This window comes from Plecotus auritus, assembly GCF_963455305.1.
Source record: "Plecotus auritus genome assembly, chromosome: 5".
Classification (NCBI taxonomy): Eukaryota; Metazoa; Chordata; class Mammalia; order Chiroptera; family Vespertilionidae; genus Plecotus; species Plecotus auritus.
In genome coordinates, this window is record NC_137776.1 from 167042808 (window position 1) to 167064905 (window position 22098).

The 22098-nt window shown below is 39.6% G+C and overlaps 1 protein-coding gene across 1 annotated transcript in view; it reads right to left on the reverse strand.

The window, feature by feature from the left end:
• Positions 1-9969: 9969 nt before the first annotated feature.
• The window catches only part of SVEP1 (sushi, von Willebrand factor type A, EGF and pentraxin domain containing 1), a 149887-nt gene continuing 137758 nt past the window's right edge, over positions 9970-22098 (reverse strand). The window contains exons 44-48 of the mRNA XM_080670648.1: positions 20391-20561; positions 18666-18761; positions 16821-16916; positions 14592-14685; positions 9970-10483 (exon numbers count right to left, since the gene is read on the reverse strand). Of these exons, the coding sequence (XP_080526774.1) occupies positions 10462-10483; positions 14592-14685; positions 16821-16916; positions 18666-18761; positions 20391-20561 (479 nt within the window). The 3' untranslated portion in view covers positions 9970-10461. The remainder of the gene's footprint in view (positions 10484-14591; positions 14686-16820; positions 16917-18665; positions 18762-20390; positions 20562-22098) is intronic.

Here is a 22098-nt window from a genome sequence, read left to right on the forward strand (position 1 = left end):
ATGAATGACATATTAAGGATACTCTGTTGAATATTATGGTTTATGTTTAAGTCTAACTTTAACTGCTACCTAGACACTATTATATCTCAGGATATGGTTAGGCAACTCTGGCTAAGACCTCAAGGCCTTCTTCTAATACCCAGGTCAGAATCCTGAGCACCAAGCCAGTAGAATTAAGTGGAGAGGATCATTGGTGGCATGCTGGTAACAGGGGTGCTGGGTGGTTGGGTATAAAAAGCTTGATTGTCTTGGAAAATTGATAGCATGGCACGTAAAAGGCCAAGGATAAGAGCGTTCTTCAATTTCAGTTCCAAGTAGATGACAGTGCAGTTATCTCCACCCTTGTTTCTTCTTTAGTGAAAGAGGCTTGGGACCATCAAGGCATCAAATCCATAAGATCCACAGAATGTCTCATTCACCTGTGTAGCATCAGCAAGGAAGCACTGGGCTAATGTTTGTACTTTCCTTTGAAGTGTTCGTCTTTCAGTGTTGTTGTGAAGTTTCCTCTAATTTAGCATGCTTGCCTGAACTGAATATGGGGTTAGGAAATTAAAAAGCCTGGGCAACTGCCCCATGGACAATTAGTATAGTAATGGGACTCACAAGGAAATGTGCTTAATTGAGAACAATGGACTGATCAGTAAATTATGTGAGCACCTACTTCTTTGTGAGAATCCTGAATCCTTACAACAACAATTACACTGGGTCCTACTATTGCTTCCATAGTGAAGATCAGGAAAATGAGGCATTCTTGTCCAACTCATGTGGCTCGTAAGGTAGGAGTCAGAATCAAATGTGGGTGGTTAATTTCAAGAGCATGTGCTTTTAATCACTGTACCCATAAATAAAAAATCAATCTTTCCATCAAGGAGATTCAGACACATAAACTAGCTGTAGCACAAAGAAAAGTACTTCAATAGAGATGTGTACAAAGTGCTATGGAGCCCAGAGAATGAAGCAATTACATTCAGGGATCTTACATAGGTATTAATAAGAAAATTGAGCATGGATGAGTTAGACTTTCTTTTTAATAAGGGAAACATCTTATTATTCTATAATTTCATCTCATACAGTTCCAAGATACCACACATTTGCCTGTTTGTAGGTTGAACAGTAATGTACTCACTCCAAAATTCATGGGTGTCCAACACAAGGGTCTTTAGATATAAACCAACGTGTGGGTTGCAGAAAGTTTCAAACACACACAAAAGTAAGGAGTATAATATAATAAACCCGCAAGTACCCTTCCCTCAGTTTCCATTATTATCAGCATTATGCTGCTCTTGCTTTAGCTATACCCATCTTCCTTTTCTCCAGGCCCATTTCTTAAAATTTATTCCGGAGCACTTGAAACCAAATCCAAGCACTCATGTTATTTCACTCGTTAATATTTCAGGATGACTAGCTAAATATACCAGCTTTTAAAACATAATAAAAATATCATTATCCTAACCAATGACATGAGCAATTCCAAGTATTTCATCTAATCCCCAGTCTATGTCTAAATTTTCTTGATTAAAAAAGCATGGTTTTAATGGATGAATTTCTACTTCTTTTGTACAGAATAGAGATAGTTTTCTTTCTCTGTTCTAGTCTGGCATATTTGCAAAGACATGGAACCTTTTGGAGGAGCAATTTAGGCTGTTCAGAAATAAATATAAAATGAACAATTTTTATAGATCACGCATGAACCATAACTTTATTTATAAGGTTAAAGCTACAAAGTAGATTGAAAGCAAACAGCTGGCAATGATGGAAATGAAACGGCATGTGCCCTGTACCTGGGGACTCCCCTGCATGCTCTTTTGGTATGTTATATGAAAGCTTCCCCCACCCCACCACCAATATTTTATTTCATTCTTTCCTTAGTATTGTTTGAGCACCTGCTATATGCCAAGTCTCACCAAAGACATATTGATAAATAAGATATAACCCTGTCTTCAAGGGGGAGGGATGGAGGTGAATGATAACCATCTGTTATCATTGGGCCAAACTCAGAACTGCAGTGGCGAGGCAACTACCGGCAGGGGGAAATCAGAACAGGAAAGAGGAGTCTGCTGGATAACAGGGGGAAAGGCATATAGAAGAAGTCGAGTTTGTAAATTAAAGTGGTCTATATGTCAGAAGGTAAAATTAGGAAAGAAACCAGGTGGAACTATTTGAGACATTTTATAAATTTTTAACTATAAGAGAGGGGACAAGGAACTGTAGGAATCTGTAGAGTTCCATGTCCCATTCTTGTTTGTACTGTATGCACTTCACTCCTGGTTGTCTTGGTACTAGATCTTCAAATTATAGGGACTGTATTAAAATATAAAGCACATTAAATAAACATAGTCTGAAGCAGAACTTGTAGTTTGCTTTACCTTGCGGAAAGTTCTTGGGTGTGGTTTGGAAGGGGTGTATGATAGTTGACCAGAAGTTCAACTAGACCTGAAGCTCAGCTAGCTGAGAAGTTCAGCTTGACCAGATCACAGAGACAGGTCCTGCCATTAAGATCAAGGAAAAGGATGACTGTGACTTGGGTATATTTGTTTTTCCTACAGTTTACAATACAACTAGCAAAACAGAAGTAGTAATAATGATATGCTGAGATCAAGAATACAAAAGAATGGGTGTGCCTTCTGTTGCCTCCATTGTTCCACTGGCGAGGGTCATCGAAGTTTGACCATGTCAGCAGCCTATGCAGTGAGGAATCAACCAGAGCTCAGCGCTTGGTCTACCTTTTATTCTAGTAGGAGACTCCAGAGCACCCAAGAGTCTACCCTATTAAAATAAGTTTTTACAACAACATGTTATTGTCTTCTGAATTCCATTCTTTATTTTTGGGTCTACTTAAGGTTCAAGTGTAGCAAGCTGGACAGTGGCTTAAGATCAAAGTGATAAACTATTTTGATAGGGATAAAAAGGTGTGTGTGTGTGTGTGTGTGTGTGTGTGTGTGTGTGTGTGTGTGTGTTGAGAGCTTCTGGATATATCTAACCTATTGCTTCTCCTTCTGAATCTCCATACACCACACTCATACACAGAGTATATTCATTATGTAGTTGAATATCCATATTGGTTTGCCTGTTCTACTCATTGCTGACTAGAAGGAATCTTGGAATGAGAAAGGGCAGAGATCACATACCCTGTGTTTTATATAAGCTGATCTTTGGGTGGAGACGAGAAGGTGGGTTTAGAATAAAGTCAGCATCATCTCAGAGCTCAAGAACACATGGTAGAAAGAAAAGTGTGGGGATGGTATCACAATGGTGGGGTTAGGTGAGAAATGGGGGTAGAGGAAAGTGACATGGGAAAAGGAAATGGCTTGTATAAAGACCTCAAGACTAGAGTGTGGATATTCAGAAAACTTAAAGGCATTCAACATGAGGTCCTCTGAATGCTGCAATTATGACTTATGGAACATTTGGGGCTGTCCTTTAAACGTAGCCTGAAGTTATTTGGTGGGACTCTTACAAAAAACAAAGCTGCCTTGTGATTAGGAACATTTTCTTTTGCAAACATCAGAAACATAGCCTGTAATAATAAACTACCATAGTTATAAAGCTTGCCTGGGGTTGAAAATGCCAGCCATATTCTCGCTAGGGTGTAAGCTCTAGAAAGTGTGCTGTGGCTTACTTGGAACCTTAGCCTTGGACTTCAGGTGTCAGGAAAGTAATTTCCAGATCTTGTAGGTATTGCTTCTTTGTACCTCAGGTTTTTGTTGTTGTTAATTCTCACCTGAGGATATTTTCCCATTGATTTTTAAAGAGAGTGGAAGGGAGAGGGAGAGACAGAAAGAAACATTGATGTGAGAGAGACACATTGATTGGTTGCCTCCTGCCTGCACCCCAACCAGGGCTGGGAACCTGCAACCAACGTAAGTGCCCTTGACTGGAATCGAACTCGGGATCCTTTAGTCCGTGGGATGACACTATCCACTGGGCCAAACCCGCTAGGGCTGTGTGTCAGTTTTCTTTAATATAAAGTGGGAGCTCTGTAGAGTTAGTGGCGATGGGTTGGGGAAGGGATGAGCAGAGGGAGGAACATCAACATTTGTTCAGCCAATGCTCCATGTTAGGCATCCACATAACTTCCAATTCTCACAACTTTATGAGACAATGGAGGAGAAAGTACATTTTAAATTACAGGGACAGAATACAAATTCTAAGGTGCACAAAAAAGAGTTTGGAACTATTTCCCCTTTGACTATATAGTTTGTAGATTCACAATACAAGATCCATAGTCTTTGAAAGAACCCTATAAAATAAAGAGCTAATATGCAAATGGTCATCACACCCTCACGCCATCACGCCATAACAGCTCAGACACTCAACACTGGGGAGAGAGGAATGGGGACCAGCCAGGCTGAGGCCCGGGAGAGGGACAAGTCGCCCGCCCTGTGGTCCCGGGCACCTGTGGCTGTGACCCGGGCAAAGCTGCCCGCCCACGGTCCACTGCAGCTGCGGCTGGCCTGGGTCCTGGGTGCCTGTGGCTGGCCAGAGGGAGGGAAGCCCGGGTCCTGGGTGCCTGTGGCTGGCCAGAGGGAGGGAAGCCCGGGTCCTGGGTGCCTGTGGCTGGCCAGAGGGAGGGAAGCCCGGGTTCCGGGTGCCTGTGACCTGCCAGAGGAGGGAATCCTGGGTCCTGGGTGGTGGGCAAGGCAGAGGTGGTTAGGGGCGATCAGGCCGGTAGGGGAGCAGTTAGGGGCGATCAGAGGCAGGCAGGGGAGCGGTTAGGAGCCAGCGGTCCTGGATTGCGAGAGGCAGTTGGACATCCCCAGAGGGGTCCTGGATTGGAGAGGGTGCAGGCCAGGCTAAGGGACCCTTTCCCCTCACCCCCTCCCCCGTGCATGAATTTTGTGCACTAGGCTTCTAGTATGGTATAATTGAGAAATGGACACAGGTAGTTTTTGCTACTTTTTTATGGTCTTCACTGTAATCCATTCATTCAGGTTTTTCTAGTTTGTCAGTTTGCACTCTTTATTCCACTTGCTGATCAGATACACTGTTAGCTTCCAGGAGCATAAACTAGCTTGAGCACTTGGCTGGAAGAGTGAAAGGTCCAGTGGACACAGTGAAAGGAGGAATCTTCATGATTCAGAAGGGCGAGGATGGGCGGGTAATAGACAGGTCAGGACCTGGGAGGGTGGAGCAAACACTAGAAATAGTTTCTATGAGGAGTGGGTGTGATCAGCATTTCCTCGGAAGAGAAGGGGACAGCAGTCTCGTACAGACACCCAAGCAGCCTAGAGTTTCTTTAGAGTAACTTGGCTTCTTTCACAAAACTTAACACCCAGGAGAGGATCCCATATGTTTGGTGGCTTTGCCTGCAGCCAGGAACCTGTGGCAGCAGTACCAGCTGGAGACAATGCAGCCCTGACAATATGTTTGAGCTTTTCATTATTTTCTAAATAGTCCATTTCTTCCAGGTTCCATCCAAGTCTACACTTTGGGTCCAGGTTACCTTGAATGGCTGGTTGTTAAGATAATTAGGGGAAAGAAATAAAGATCTGAAGTTGTTGTTACTGCCCAAGGCCACAGTTAGGAGGGAATCGTAAGTAGCTCTAACCCATAACGCCCCCCCCCCAAAAAAAAAAAACAAACAAAAAACCAGTATTGCTGCTGCTATGTTGGTTGTTAAGGAAGCATAAGAAAGTAATTCTGATGGAACTTGGCTAGTAAATTTGAGATATTAAGTGTCCACCTTTTATGTTCACCTGTAGCATAAAGCACAAAGATATTCAGAAAGAATGAAGGGGGAGAGACAAAGAAAGAGAAACATTGATGTGAGAGACACGTTCATTGGTTGCCTCCTGCACTGGGATTGAGTCTACATCCGAGGTACACGCCCTTGTTGGGAATTGAACCCAGGACCATTCAGTTCTCGGGCTGATGCTCTATCCACTGAGCCAAACTGGTGGCTAAGGTAGAATGGTTTAGAATTCTTTATTGTCCAACCTTTCATGCATGCCTATATTTTCACCAATAATAATGCCATGATGAACTTTATTATGCCTAAAACTTGCTTTATATTAGCTCAACATATATAAAAATACTTTTACTGTTAAAGTGCTTTCTAAAATTACTATACCAACTTACACTCTCACTGACAATGTATAAAATTTCCTATTTCATTGTACATTTGCCAGCAATGTTTTTAATGTTAAAAATAAGTCATTGCTAATCTGATAAACAAAATGGTTTCTCACTATTTTAATACTGGTGAGGTTGACATTTCCTCTTATACATATGAATTTATTATATTTCTTTGTGTTCTTGAGTCCCATAAATGTTTTTCAATTTATATAACACATACATTATAATAAAAATTATTCCTTGGTCTGTCATAAAAATGTGTCTTTACATTTTGATTATGATTTTTTGAATGACATCCAGACTTTCTATGTACTTTTGCTATGAAATCTGCTCATCATTCCTACTATGATTTCTCTTACCTTCTAGGTTTAGGTTTTTAAGTCTTCAAATTCTTGAGAAAAAGTCTAAAGATACATATTTTTGTTTTAGTATTTATGCTTAACTCCCTAATGAACCTTGAATTTATTTTTTACATGATAAAATAAAAGCTTTTCAATTTTTTACCAATTGTCTAATGCCAGTTACTCAAAATTTCTCTCACTTTCTAATATAATGAAATTCCATTGATTATTGATGTTTTCTTGATCACTTATGAGTTTTTAAATAGAATATTTGAAATTATAGGTATAGACTATCACAGTGCTGCTTTTGTGATTCTTGACCTAGCATGAACTATTTTAATTACTGCAACTTTTTAATTTTTTAGTACAGATAGCCCTTTTCATTATTTTTTCTTTAAAATATTATTTTTTTTATTCTTAACAAATACTAAATACATAATTTGGTCATGCTACTACCTGCTCCTCCCTCCCCCCCCCCCCCCAAAAAAAAATCCAATATGGCAAGTGTGATTGGAATTACATTAGTACTATAATTTTATTGGGAAAAATCAATATGTTTAAGACATGTTTTCTCATCCAAGAAATGAAATGCTTCTTATTTGAGCATTTATAAATGTTTATAGATTTATAGAGTAATTTTATAGTGCTCTTCCTTGTGACTACATATATCTTATTTATATAATACATACCTATATTATTATTAATATTGTAAGATTTTTTCACTATATTTTTATTTATAAACTAGAGGCCCGGTGCACAAAATTTCATGCATTGGGGAGGGGGGTCCCTCAGCCCCGCCTGTGCCCTCTCGCAGTCCGGGACCCCTCAGCAGACATCCCTCTCGCCGTCTGGGACTCGCCCGCCTCACTTGCGAGCCGTGAGCCTGGCTTCTGGCTGAGCAGCGCTGCTCCTTAGCGCTGCCTTGGAGGCGGGAGAGGCTCCCGCCACCGCCGCTGCACTCGCCAGCCATGAGCCCGGCTTCTGGCTGAGCGGCGTTCCCCCTGTGGGAGCGCACTGACCACCAGGGGGCAGCTCCTGCGTTGAGCGTCTGTTCCCTGGTGGTCAGTGTGCATCATAGAGGCCGGTTGTTCTGCCATGAGGTCAATTTGCATATTAGAATTTTATTATATAGGATGACATGCAGGAAAGCTCTTTGTTTTTGTATATTTATCATGTAACCACCCAGTTTCCTGAACTCAGTGTTTCTAATGGATTTTCACCTTGTAAAGTATATCATCATATCTTCTGTCAAAATGAAAATTGTTACTCTTAACTTTTTCTTTTTATACCCTTTATTTACTTTATAAACTTATATACTATGGCTTTGGCTGGAACTCACAGAATGATGTTTAAAATCAAGCCCTGGCCAGTGTGGTTCAGTTGGTTGGGCATCATCCCATGCACCAAAAGATTACCAATTTGATTCCTGGTCAGTGCACATGCCTGAGTTGCAGGCTCGATCTCTGATAGGGGGCATGCAAGAGACAACGAATTGATGATCTACTCTCACATTCATATATATATATATGTGTGTGTGTGTGTGTGTGTGTATATATATGTGTGTATATATATATATATATATATATATATTTCAGAAAGGGAGAGAGAGGGAGAGAGATAGAAATATCAATGATGAGAGAATAAATTTTCTGGTTCCATTTTTATATTACTTGGATTTTGAGATTTGTTTTATAGTTTTATGATTAGAAATAAAAAAGTGCAACATAACTTAGAAGTTGATATCTACATGTATAAAAGGCTAATATGCTAAGTGTCCCTCCACCCATACAACTGGTTGCTATGATGTGCACTGACCACCAGGGGGCAGACACTCAATGCAGGAGCTGCCATGCCATGCACTGGCCATTTACAGAGAAATGGCAGCACAGACCTGGTGCCAACAAAGCAACACTTGGCTTCCCCTAAGTGGGACACAGGCCCCACCACCACCCTAGAGCGACACCCCACCAAATCACAGCCAATGATGCCATGGCGCAAAATGCAGCCCACAGCCCAGCCCAGCCTGGAAACAGTGGCTGTGGGTGTAGGGTAATGACATCACGTAGCAATGCCTGGCTTCCTCTCCCTAGCAACTAACTAGCCTCCTTGCAGTTTCTTCAGTCCAGGAACTCGACTTGCTTTATAGCCAGGTGGAAACATTTACACTTTAACCAAATGTCTGTGAAGCGTTTTCCCATGCCTCATCTCATTTGATCCTCACAGAAGTCCTGGAGTAGGTAGATAGGAGACTCGGTAGAATCCTATTTTCTTTTCATGAGCAAGACAACGGAGAATTAGAAAGTTTAGAAACTTGACCCGACTGAAAAGAAGGAATGGTGGACCTTGAAAATGACTTCAGGTTTTCTCACTGTGCAGAATATATAGTCAAACACTGCTGCAGTTAAATATTTTACCCTTTGTTCTCCCTGTGTGATCTATAATAATAATCTGCTTCATGTTGATATTTACTGCTGTGTTGCTGACAATTACCTGAAAGAGAAGTTGGGGTGCTTCACTGGGCTGGAAAAAGTTTAGCTAAATCAGAAAGCAGGTCTAATTAAGCAAGTTTATTCTATATCTATAAAAGGCTAAGTTGACTTGTGCATGCGTGATACATATAAAGCTCTTGTTGGCACTAATCACATGTGTGTTTACATCTGTCATTGTCGATCATGAATTTGGTTGACACTTCTATTATAAAGAAAGGGCAAATAGAGACATTAAAATATTTCTTCTAATTAATTTCCTTTCAATGTGCACAAATCCATGCACCAGGCCACTAGTAAATAAATAAAAGATATATTCATAAGCATGTAAGATTGGCCAAGAGAATGAATGTCAGGAGAAGGAGTCAATGGCTGAGGGAAGTTTAGGGCAATGGAGAGAACCACGAGGACATTAAAGATCTTTTTCATCATTCATGTCTTCACAGTGTTACAATGCACCCTCTGCCTATGTGGAAGTCGTTCTCCCAGAGGTTGGAGATGTGTTTTCCTATTTTAAACAAAATTGTGATTTTCCTATTTTAAACAAAATCTAGTATTTGGCTTTATTTTCCAGAAGTCTGGGGAAATCTTTATGCTGGTAGAAGTACAGGGATGGAGTTAGGTGGAGCAGTGGGGGCTGAGGGGAAGCTTCAATTCATTTTTGCAGGTGGGACAAGGAGCAGAGTTCTGGTGAACTTGTCCAATTTGCCTTTTCCCTCCCCTTTCCTGTCCTCCTATTGCTACTGTCTTTCTTCCAAAGCAATTGGGGAATTGTGATCCAGAAAGGGCTCTCTGTTACTCTTCCAGTTCTTGCATTTTTTTATGCCAGATGTGAGAAGGAAGGGGAGCACTTTATTTTGTGTGCCATGGTCATGATGTCCACCCCCCAACCCCCACATCTACTAAGGTGATACCTATGGCTTTCCAAATGTTGGGAAAGGAATTAGCCAGGCTGTCCTCAGCACCAGGACAGCATTTCACGTGGAGGGTAGTAGATCCAACAGTGATTCTCTGATTAAATAAAAGGAAACCTTCATGGTTACACATATTGTAAAGAAAATGGAAATAGAATGAAGGTATCTCCTTTACTGTAATCTCTTGGTATACTACATGTGATCCAGCAGCATAGATACAAGTCATTAATCCTCTTCATTGTTTCGTGGCCACCTCACAAAATGGCACTGTCCAGCAAAATATTATTTAGTAGCAAAATATATTTTAATTGAAACATTATTTTAAGTAACTGAATAAAAATGTGTACCAGGTACTTTCCCAATAGACAGCAGAGTATGTACATTTTGTGAGTGGAGCAGCATCTATTTAATATATTTTTATATAGAAAATACAGGCATATTTAAAAATGGAAACATGTAAGAAAGTACATCACAAGAAGTAACAAATATAACACAAAATAAAAAGGTAAACCCCAAATAACAAGTGTACTACACAAAACGAGACCCAGCACCGTGTTGGAATTGCTTTGCGTAAGTTCCAGGATGCCCAGGGCTACCAGGAAGAGATGACCCTGCTCTTAGGAGAGCTCCTTGGTTGTGCAGTGGTTAAAACCCAGTCCTCCTTTTCCTGGAACAAAAATACAAAGAGATTCAACAGAAAAGATTGAACTGAAGAGGTAATAGCCCCTTTGGGGTCCATTTATACAGGATTGAAAGTCTCAGATACCTGGGCATTATCCATGGCGTTGTTTGTAAAGATAGGAGTCATTCCTTGAGACAACTAAAGGGCGTGAAGATCATGTGCTAACTCATGAAAAAATCCGAGAATCAGCAGGCCTGGGTTTTAGCCTTGGGTTTGGACTTTGTGAACCCAAAGGTCTCTTATAGCTTTCACAGTCTATAATTTTTATTTGTGGTATTTGTTTAGGATCAATTTTAAGAAGAAGGACATAGAGATCAGGGGAAACACAATCTCTTTTTTAAGGATTGAACTACTTGGGAACAATATCAGGTGAGTCTTGTTCATTGGTAGAGAAGGTAACTGGTTGAGGTATTTAATTAATGCTACAGCGCATTTCTTCGCTGGCTGTCACAGATGCCCAGAAACTGCTCCATCTGTCAACAAACATTTGTTGAGCATTAATTTTTGTGCCTGTGCTAAGCATGAGGGATACAATCTTTTAACTACTCAATCACATGGGAGAGAAGAAAATAAAAAATGATTTGTAAACATTTATTGTTTTAATTTCTCAGAAAAGCTTTCTCCCCTCCCCATTTCAGGGAATTATATTCCGCCTTTCTTTCCTCTGGGGACTGCCAGCCTCCTCTCCCCTTCACCCAAAGGTAAGGTAAAAGTTGTGACAAGAAGACTCTTCATGTTAGTACGACATAGCCCGACCTAGGACCACAGTTGACTGATTGATTCACGGTTGTCCCCTGAATCCACCTGGACTAGGCAGTTCTTCTGGATTTTTAAACTGGGTCAGCACATTATTTCAGTGGATACAGTAGTATGACATGTAAAATGCGGGAGCTGCAAGCACTGAACAGCAGAGAAAACCACTCTGCAGCAAGAGAAAGGACGGAGTAGATGCTGGAGAGAGAAGGTGAGACAGGAGGTGGAGAAGCTTCAGGTGGCTTTCAAGTCCTCAGTCGGATCCTCCTGATGTTCAGCTATCCATGTAATCGGGTTCCATGCAAGGTCCCTTTCTTTGCTTAAGCTAGAGTTGCAATTAGAGAGTCCTCACTAATATGGATCTTCTAGAAAAATAGATCATAGTATAATGGGGGGTGGGGAGGGGCTGCCCAGTCCTTGAATGTGGGATACACTTCCCAGCTTAATTTGCCATATATTTTTTGATTCCTTTATCAAACGTTTGCACAAAAGAATGTAATTTTGTTCTCTTTATTAGACAGTATTTTCACATAGACTCTTTGGGAGTATTTTGATGTTAGGAAACCACACAAACTCAGGTTTCCTTATCTGTTTGAAGAAGTTGAAATAGAAAGTCTAAAATTGTATGAATGTTGTAAATAGTTCCTGTTCCTTTTTGAGTCACTGTAATTCTTATTCCTTTTATCTCCTCTCTCTCTCTCTCTCTCTCTCTCTCTCTCTCTCTCTCTTTTCTCTTACTTTCCCCAAAAATCCATTCCAGTTTGACTCTCATTTTTTTATATTCATTCAACTCTACTCTCAGATGAAAGCATCATCTTTATCTTGGAAGCTTCTAAATAGACTTCTACAATCCAAGCTTGCTCTTTAGGGTTCAGTTTATTTTTTCTCTCTGCAGAGATGGCATATGCTTGAGATGATATGAGGAAATTCATTGGCACAAGATGGATTTATTTTGTTAATTAAGTTTTTATCTAAATAGATTTTTGTCTTTGAAAAGTTGACTTTGACATTCCGATAAAAATAAAAGGAAATGAAAAAGAAGAATTGTTTTCAATTAACTGAAATTCCCATTTTTAAAAATGAATATGCTCTTTGTTTTCAATGATTCCTATAAGATGGAAGTAAATGTACATTATACAAATCTAAATGATGTAATGCAATAGTGCATATTGAAAGTCATAAAATAGAGCTGGTACTACTCCAATATTGCAACATTTTTATATTGAAAATATTTATTGACAGTATGATGACAACTTATTTGATATTTCCTGAGGGTTAAAACAGTCAAGAAAGAACGACGCTGGAAGCATCATGTTTCTGATTTCAAACGGTATTACAAAGCTATTGTAATCAAAACAGTATAGCATTGCCATAGAAGCAGATACATAGATCAATGAACAGAAGAGAGAGCCCAGAAATAAACCCATGCATACATAGTCAATTAACTTATGACAAAGGAGCCAGAATCTACGGTGGGGAAAGGATAGTCTCTTCAATAAATGCTATTGGGAAAACTAGATAGCCATGTGCAAATGAATGAAACTATGCTGTACCACACTAAATATTAACTCAAAATGAGTAAAGAAACTATGGGCAGTAAGCTCCTTGACATTGACCTTGGCAATGATTTTTTGATTTGATACCACAAGCAAAGGCAACTCAAGTAAAATCAACAAGTGGTACTACATCAAACTAAAAAGTTTTTGCACAGCAAAGGAAACCATTAAAAAAAAAAAGAAAAAGAAAAAGAAAAGGCAACTTACTGAGTGGTAGAAAATGTTTGCAAATCATGTATCTGATAAAGAGTTAATTTCCAAAATATATGAAGAAACTCATACAACTCAACAACCAAAAAACAAACAACCAATTAAAAAATGGGCAGAGGATCTAAATAGACATTTTTCCCAAAGAGGACATACAGATGGGCAATACACATGAAATGATGCTCAAATTACTAATCATTAGAGAAATGCAAATTAAAACCACAATGAGGTATCACCTCACAGATGTTAGAATGGCTACTATAAAAAAGACAACAACAACAACAACAACAAGTGTTGGCAAGGATGTGGAGAAAAGGGAACCTTGTGCATTGTTGGTGGGAATGTAAATTGTTACAGCTACTATGGAAAACAGTAGAGTCCTCAAAAAAATAAAAATAGAACTACCATAAGATCTAGTAATTCCACTTCTGGGATAGTATTCAGCCATAAAAAAAGAAGAAAATATTGCCATTTTCAACAAGGATGGATCCTGAGGGCATTATGCTATCTGAAATAATAAGTCAGACAGAGAAAAACAAATACCATATCACCTCACTTAAGTGTGGAATCTAAAACAAACCAAAAAATAAAACCAGACTCATATACAGAAAACAGATTAGTGGCTGCATGAAGAGGTGGAATGAAGGAGTGGAAGGTTGGTGAATGGAGTAAGAAATCAAAAGGTACAAACACCCTGTTGTAAAATAAGTAAGTCATAGGGATGTAATGTACAGCATGGCGACTATAGTTAATAATATTGTACTGCATATTTGAAAGTTAAGACAATAAATCTTTTTATCTCAAAAGTTCTCATCACACACAAAACAATTTTGTAACTATGCATAGTGATAGATGTTAACTAGATTTATTGTGGGGATCATTTCACAATATATATACAGATATCAAATCATTATGTTGTACACTTGAAATAATGTAATGTTGTATGTATGCCAATCAACAATGTTTTTTATAAACCTTAACTTATTTTTAAAACTATTTCCCCTTTGACTTACTTTTATGATGATCTTTTTTCAATTATATTTATCTAATTCGATATTAGAAACCAATTGACAGAACATATATTGACATAACATTTTTGTAGCCAATTCAATTTATTTTTATTGCAACCAGGAATGCAAATGAAGGTCAATAAATGTATTGAGTTTATTATTTACTTTACACTCTTGAATATAAAAAATACAATCATCTATTCAAGAAGGCAGTTGATTTATTTAATCCTTTTTTTATGGAAAAATATGCAATGCTTCACGAATTTGAGTCATCCTTGTGTAGGGGTCAAGCTTATCTGCCCTGTATTATTCCAATTTTCTATTGTGCTGCCAAAGTGAGTATAAGATTATTTATTTGTGAGGCATCATTGTTTTATTTGTCAATTCTCAACTAATATTGCTTTGGGTTGGCTTTAGTTCAAATTTAGAGAGTGTATCTCACAATGGACATTTTGGGATACAAAATGCTCACACTCACACCAGAGATACCTTCTGGTTCTTGAACAACTTAACGTGAATTTCAATCTCTTTATGTTATTGATAAACATTACTCTTTGGCTGTCTTACCTGGAACAGTCATGTCCAGTCCAAGCTGAAAGACAATGGCATCGGTTTGGTCTTACGCATTTTCCACCGTTTAAGCAGGGAGACTGGCAAACAGCTGGGATAAAAATGCATGCATTTATTTAATTAGCACTTAGCAATTCTGAAGATGTCCATGAAAGCATGTAAATAAGATTTGACTCTGTTTTCGGCTCCAGCCACCAACACTCCTCATTATGCATTTCTGCCCTTTTGCTTGACCTCATGTCCTTGTGTGGCTCCACCTCCCTTTTTCCTTCCAAGCTAGTCATTTTCATATTTAAGTTCCAGGTTAAGTTCTACTTATGGATTGAAATCTTTGCTGATAACGTCAAGTCCACTGTTTTTTCTCTTCTTTAATATTTTTATTTATATAACTAATTTGGCACATACTGTTTTAAACTGTGAATTTTTCATATGCTCAATTAGACTGTAAATCCCTTGAGCTAGCACTGAACTCTATGATTCAGTCATTACAACAGACATCAGCTCATGACAATAAATCAGGCAAGAGCTTGTCTAAAATAACAGATGACTCAAAAGCCCTTGTGTTGGCTAGGAAACATATTTCATGACTTTTACTGGCCTTAATTAGAATGATGGAACCTGAAGTAGAGTTAAAAATTAGCCACAGATGAAACCCTGAATGAACACTCAAAGATTTACTGTAAAGACATCCTCCTTACAAATCCATAGTCTCATCACCGAACTCTTTATTTGCATGAGTCTATTTGTTAAAGAAACCTAGGATGCTAAAAACTGATAAAGACCCAACACCAGCAAGTTTAACATATCAAAGAGAAAGGAGAACTCCCTACAGGCAGGAAATGAAATGCCTGCTGAGAGAAAGCTGGAAATGAGAAACATTTCAGTTTCTATTTCAGCCTCATTATAGCTTGGAAAGGTAAGCTTCCCCAGATGAACAGTTCATCTTTGGGGAGATATAAATAGATGTACTTCTTTAATCAGTCATGCATATAATATGGGGAGTGGGGAGGAGAGGAGATGCCAGCCAGTACCAGGCACTTGGGTGGAAGAGAGAGGACAAGAAATAAAACCTTAGTCTTTGCCCTTGGGGAGCCATCTTGGCAAGTGAAGAGTAAGAGTAGGCCAACAGAATGCACATATGGGCAATACAATAAAAGGGAAGTATGAAACAAAGCAGGCTTAAAAATAGTAAAAATGAAGCCCAATAATTTAAACCAACTCTCCATAGATTCTGCTTACCAATATAAAAAATATTACCCCTTCTCAGGAGCATGATGATTTCATGGTGCCTGACTGCACTAAGCACTTCCTTTCACTTCCTTGTCTAAAAGCTTAACGTCTTCCTCCTTCCCGTTAACATGGGAGTTCCCATGGTTCCCTTCTGAGCCACCTTCTCATGCCATGTGTCTTCTGCATAGTCGTATTCTTTTCCCCCATGAATTTTTTCCCATGATAACCTACAAATTTCTATCTTCAGTACAGATGTATCTTCTGGGAGCAATCAGTCACCTGCCTATCAGACCTCTCCCTTGTATGTTCCACAGGCCCCTCAAAGTGAGTCAATACTTAACTCCTATCTAAACCTCATACCTGCTCCTCTTGGGGTCTCTGTCTCAGTAAATGGCACCATCAGGGACCCAAACTGGAAATATCAGCGTTGACTCTTCTCAGACCTTTACTCCCACAATGAACCCTATAACTGAGTAGTGTTGATTCACCTCCCAAACTTCTCTCACATCTTTTTGGGTTGTCATTTCTCCAGACTTTCTTACCACTTGCCAATTCTGCTTTGATAACTTCCTAACTGGTCTCCTTGTTGTAAGTCATGCTTTCTGCCATTTTCCATACTGCTGCCAAAAGCATTTTTCTAAAAGAAAATCTGATTACATGATTTTCCCACTTAAATCCCTTCAGTGGCTTCTGCTACTCACTAGACATGATCCATCATTTTGAACTTGGCACTCAAAATAAATATTCTTCTGAACCTCTGACACTATGAAGCCTGACAACTCAGTCAACTTAGCTGCTCTTCTCTGACACATGACTCTGAAAGGTGCCTTTGAGGCATTCAGATTCACCATTCGAGGGGCCATTTGAGGAATTCTTCAGAAACCCTGATACCCTTTCTTTCAGTGCCACCTCAGAATCTGAGTCCTACTCATCAATGTCCTCTAGGACTTCAAGGAGCTAAGTCACCAAGACAACAAACCATGATAGGACGCCTACCTGTATGACAGCGGGACCCTGTCCAGCCAGGTGGGCAGTCGCACTGATAAGGGGCCACACAGCGACCGCCATTCAGACAGGGAAGAATGCATATTGCTAGAGAGGAGATTGAAAAGGATTTGATGAAAATACACACACTAAGATATGTTCACGTGTTCAAAAAACATTATCCAGGAGGAGCAAAACCTTGTATGACCCACGAGAGGACTTCCCATATGTGTTGTGTTTATTAATCAGTATCACTGGGAAAACACAATTAGGAAAGTAACTCTGGCCCCTTAGCCTGCAGTAATGACTGATGCCAAATGCACTCCTTTGGAGAAGACCCACTGTAATCAATATCTGCTAAGTGCTTTGCTTTCCCTTCACAGAATAAGCAGAATGTTCTCCATTTATTGCAGTTTCAAATTTCCATTACAAATTACATAAAATGCTCTAAGAGGGTTTGGCTGCCACGAGGCACTCTTCTTGTCTTGAATTAAATGTGAGAATGGGAGTCAGACAGGCTACCCTACAGGCTGTTGGCAACACATTAGTGTTGTTCTTTATATCCTTGGAGCTGAGGCCTGATGGTGATTGAATCAGGCCTCTCCTACACCCTCCACAGTAAGCATTCCTCTATTGAGCTCTTTAAAGAGGTATAGTCTGTTTAAAAGGAGTGAGAATGTCTATTGGTTTGCTATTCCAAGCATGGTTCTCAAACCAAAAGCATTGGCATTACCTAGGAATTGGCTGGAAATGCAGAATCTCAGGTCCCAACTCAGATCTATTGAATCAGAATCTGCATTTAACAACATCTCCCAGGTGATCTGTGTGCACATTAAAGCTTGGGAAATCCTCCTCTAACCCAGGAGGGCAGGTGCATGCTCAGTGAGATAAGCAAGGCCTGTTGCTAGGGCACCCCAGGGTAAATGTTCCCGGAGTGGACTCTTGCCATTACAGCAGGTCAAGTATGGAAGCCCTAAGTGGGAAGAAATGACTAAGTGGGAAGAAGAGGAAGGAAAAGTGTAATTTCTCTCCTTTCTTCATCACTGTGAGAATACTTGCCTAACATTTATTTCCACCTTATGTTTTCCTTTCTAGAGTAGTTGAAATAGTTACACTTAAAAAAGTCTTAGGATCTCATAAAATGTCTGGCCTTAGAAAAACCTGATGTAGACCAATGACCATCTCATTAATGACTTCTAATGTTATTTACATATACCGCTCCCAATGAAAAATGAAATCATTTTTTCCTCACATGTATTTTTCAAGATAGTAAAACAAAATGTGGCTTAGACATTAAAAAATGTTTAAAACCACTTATCCACGGCCTCCTGGAAGTTCAAATTGAAATGTATTACTATGAGAATAAAAATTCTATTTTAATTTTCCAACCACTGTGTAGATATGGGAATGCCAACTTCCCTTATTTCCTTATTGGGAAGAACTGCCCTTAATGAAAAAGAGTAAATGGTGAGCTGCAAAGTACAATGTTAGGCAATGCCATGAATTTACAGCCGTAGCAGTGAGTGGTAGCATATGTAAAAAGATTAGAGATGAAGGAAGACAAAGTCTGGGGAACCCCTGATGATTAGCTCCTTTCCAGATGATCCTTAGCAATTTGTGCCAGGAGAATGTGGAAATGACTTTAATGGATGTTGATAACTATATTTTCATGGTCTGATATTCTAGATCTCCTGAAAGTGATTGACATATTCCGATCAGCTCTAGCTGCCCTGACTGGCCTGCTGCAGGTAAGCAAAAAAATCCCTGCCACCAGTAGAGCCAGTTCCTAGTAACTCTGAGTTGGCAGCTTCCAGGCAAATTATCAGCACTTAAAGTAAGGTTTGAAGAAAGACTCACGTTCTTCACAGAGGCGCCCCATCCAGCCGTCTGGACAGGAGCAAGCATTTGGACGTTGGCAGATACCTCCATTCTGACATGGGAATCGACAGACGGCTGTAAAAGCAGCAGATGGTCATAAATCGAGGGAATTATGGAAGGAGGGCTGTCAGAAAATAGGATTACTCATGTATATTGCATACTATATCCTTGACTTAAGCTTTAAGGAAGAGAAACAAAACTGAATCTCAAGATTTGGTTGGGGATGAGCCTGAGGGGCTCAGAAGGGCCACAACACAGCTATTGAGGTTTTAGTAATTTGGAGATTCAGGGTAGGGCAGACAAGGTGGTTTATATAAAGGAATGCCCCTTTAGGAGATTTGCAAATGCCCTTCCAAAGGTGGCCTTTGGTGGCCAGTAGCTCTTTGGTGCTGCCACCACCTCATAGTATCTTAAGACAAAAAAAAAAAAAAAAAAAAAAAAAAAAAAAAAAAAAAAAAAGAAAGAAAAGAAAAAGAAAGAAACAAGAGCAAACAAACACACAACCCTCATTTTGACTTCTCATGTTAAGTAAAATCTGGACTATTCCCTGAAGACGCCACCTCCTCAGCAGCCCTCTTAAAAGAAGGTTGCACTTTCTCTTACATCCCATGTGCTGATGATCTCATATCTCACTGTTGCTTTCAGAAAATTAATCTTCTTTCTCCTGTAATAACCCTAGACATTTTTGAGGCTCATGCCATTCATCATGGACTACTTCAATTCTCCCTGCCCCCACAAGTTATGAAAGACTTTGGCTTTTATACCAAATCCAAATGGGATCATTGTCCATGAGGCCATGTGGACAACCTCTCCAACAACTTGATTATTTTTTAGTTCCTTGGATATGTGTATCTTGTTCACTAGCACAGTTCCTGACTTTCAGTAAATGTTTCTAGAATGAATGGAACAATTATGATTTGTAAATAAAATTATTAGAAAAGTATACGTTTTAGAAAGACATGCTTGAATGCCTCATTATTTCCCGCTTTCTATTTTGCAGAATTACAAGCATAGAATCTTTTATTCCCCCAAGATTTTATTGAAAGCACACACAAAATTCATCCTTGGGTTTGCAAATTCCATACAGCAAGTAAAGAGACAGAAGTGCTCATGTGAACACAGAGCGCTGGTCACCCACCCGAATATGGCCAGATGGGGTGAGAGCTTTGCTTCCCTGAGGCTGCCTGGTACCTCTTGTTTTATACTCTGCCCATTAGGTGGGCTGTGCCACCTCCTGTGGGATTTGGGGCTGCCTATGATAGGTGGGTAGAACCGGAATCTGTGATAAAACACTTGAGGGGCCAAGAGGGGCACCAGGACCCAGCCATGACACAGCTTCCCTTAGCAGCTGAGAATTCTCCTGAGATTTGGAGAGAAGATGTGCCTGAGGATCCATGATTAACTCAGGAAGGGACACTGTGCTGGGCTAGCGTTCCGTGTGCAAGCTTTCAAAACTCAAACCAATAAAGTAAAAAAATAAAATGACATAAATGTTAAAATTTAAAGACAAGGAAAAATAAAATAGCATGCTCTCTACTTTTGGAATGCGTTAGATTTTACATAACTCTAACTTAAATGAATCTTTACGAACTGGCTTCCAAAAGGTCACTTAATGCCCTAGCCTAGTTGTGGTCCATATCAGACTTCCATATATATATTTCCCTATGGTTTCACTAAGAAATAACCATCCAAATGTTTCCTTACCCCTGCAAATAGGAGGTGATGTCCAGTTTCCACTCTCTAGGCAAACACTCCTTAGGGAACCTTCCAACATGTATCCACTGTAACACGAGTAGGTGATCATGTCCCCATACTGATAATGTACGCCTCGAGCAATTGCATTTGGTACATGACTTGGTGGACCGCATGAGATTTCTATAGGAAAACAAAACAACAATGAGGCTTGTGCTACTAATCCAGCTGGTGGATGGAGAAGAACACAGTCTCATTTCTAAGAATGAATTAATTTAAAGAGCAAAAAACAAACAAACAAAAACAAACAAAAAACCCCAAAACATAAAGGCTACCATTTCACCTATAAATATCTAAGAGATACTAGGAACTAAAAGCATAATTTGCTGCTGTCTAGCAAAATTAGATGTGCAAGATCAAAAGTTTCATCTTCTGATTCAAATGTTGAAGTTGAGCTGTTTTATACTCAAGGCAAGACGTCTGCAGGAGACCAAGAAGGAGCTCTGGTAATTTGCCTAAGGCGTGGCTGCAAGAGAACTTCATTGCAGGTTGCTTATCTAATTAGAAGAGAAGGAGCACGAGGATTACTTGCAGTCCACCATTTTAGAATAAAAAGCATTAACAGCAGCACTACATATTCTTTTTAAAAATAGATTTTTATTGATTTCAGAGAGGAAGGGGGAGGGAAAGACAGAAACACATCAATGATGAGAATCTTTGATCAGCTGCCTCCTGCACGCCCCCTAATGGGGATTGAGCTCACAACTTGGGCATGTGACCTTGACCGGAATCAAACTCCGGACCCTTCAATCCACAGGCAGAAGCTCTACCACTGAGCCAAACCGGCTAGGGCTGCGGTACTGCATATTCCATCAGGCTGTTTTATTAGTGCCTACAACAGTGCCAGGCATGCAGTGGATGCTCTGTACATATTTGAAAAATGAGCAAATGAATGAATATTGTCTCTGGCTTATAGATACTGATTTTACACACCTTGATGAGGTTTCTCTACTTTTGGAATGCGTTAGATTTTGCATAAGTCTAACTTAAATGAATCTTCATAAACTGGCTTCCAAAAGGTGACTTAGTGTCCGAGCCAGTTTGGCTCAGTGGATGGAGCGACGGCCCGCTGACTGAAAGATCCCGACTTCAATTCCGGTCAAGGACACGTACCTCGGTTGCAGGCTTGATTCCTGGCCCTGGTCGGGAGCCCATGAAGGAGGCAACCAATTGATGCATCTCTCTCACATTGATGTTTCTCTCTGTCTCTCCCCCTCCTTTCCACTCTCTCTAAAAATCAATGGAAAAATATCCTCAGGTGAGGATTAACAACAACAACAAAAATTAAAAGGTTACTTAGTGGTCAGGATACCATTCAAAACTTTTCAGAGGGAATGTTCAATGTATATCATCCTTTTAAATTTTCTTTTTCTTCCAAGGTGGACACAAATATTAATTTAATCAGTAGGATAACAAATATGTATTAATACCTACTGTGTATCAGAAACTGAAAAAAACAAATGATGATAATGCTGTCCCTTATCTCAGACAAGATGGGAATGACAGACAAAGAATACTGCAATACAACTTAGAAAGAGCTGAAGTAGATCCCTGGGTGCTGTGCTGTAGAAAAAAGAATGAGTAACTAAATTGAATTAGTGAAATGGGATATAAATTAGTAATGTAATATAAATTATGATTACTGAGCGGACTGTAACTA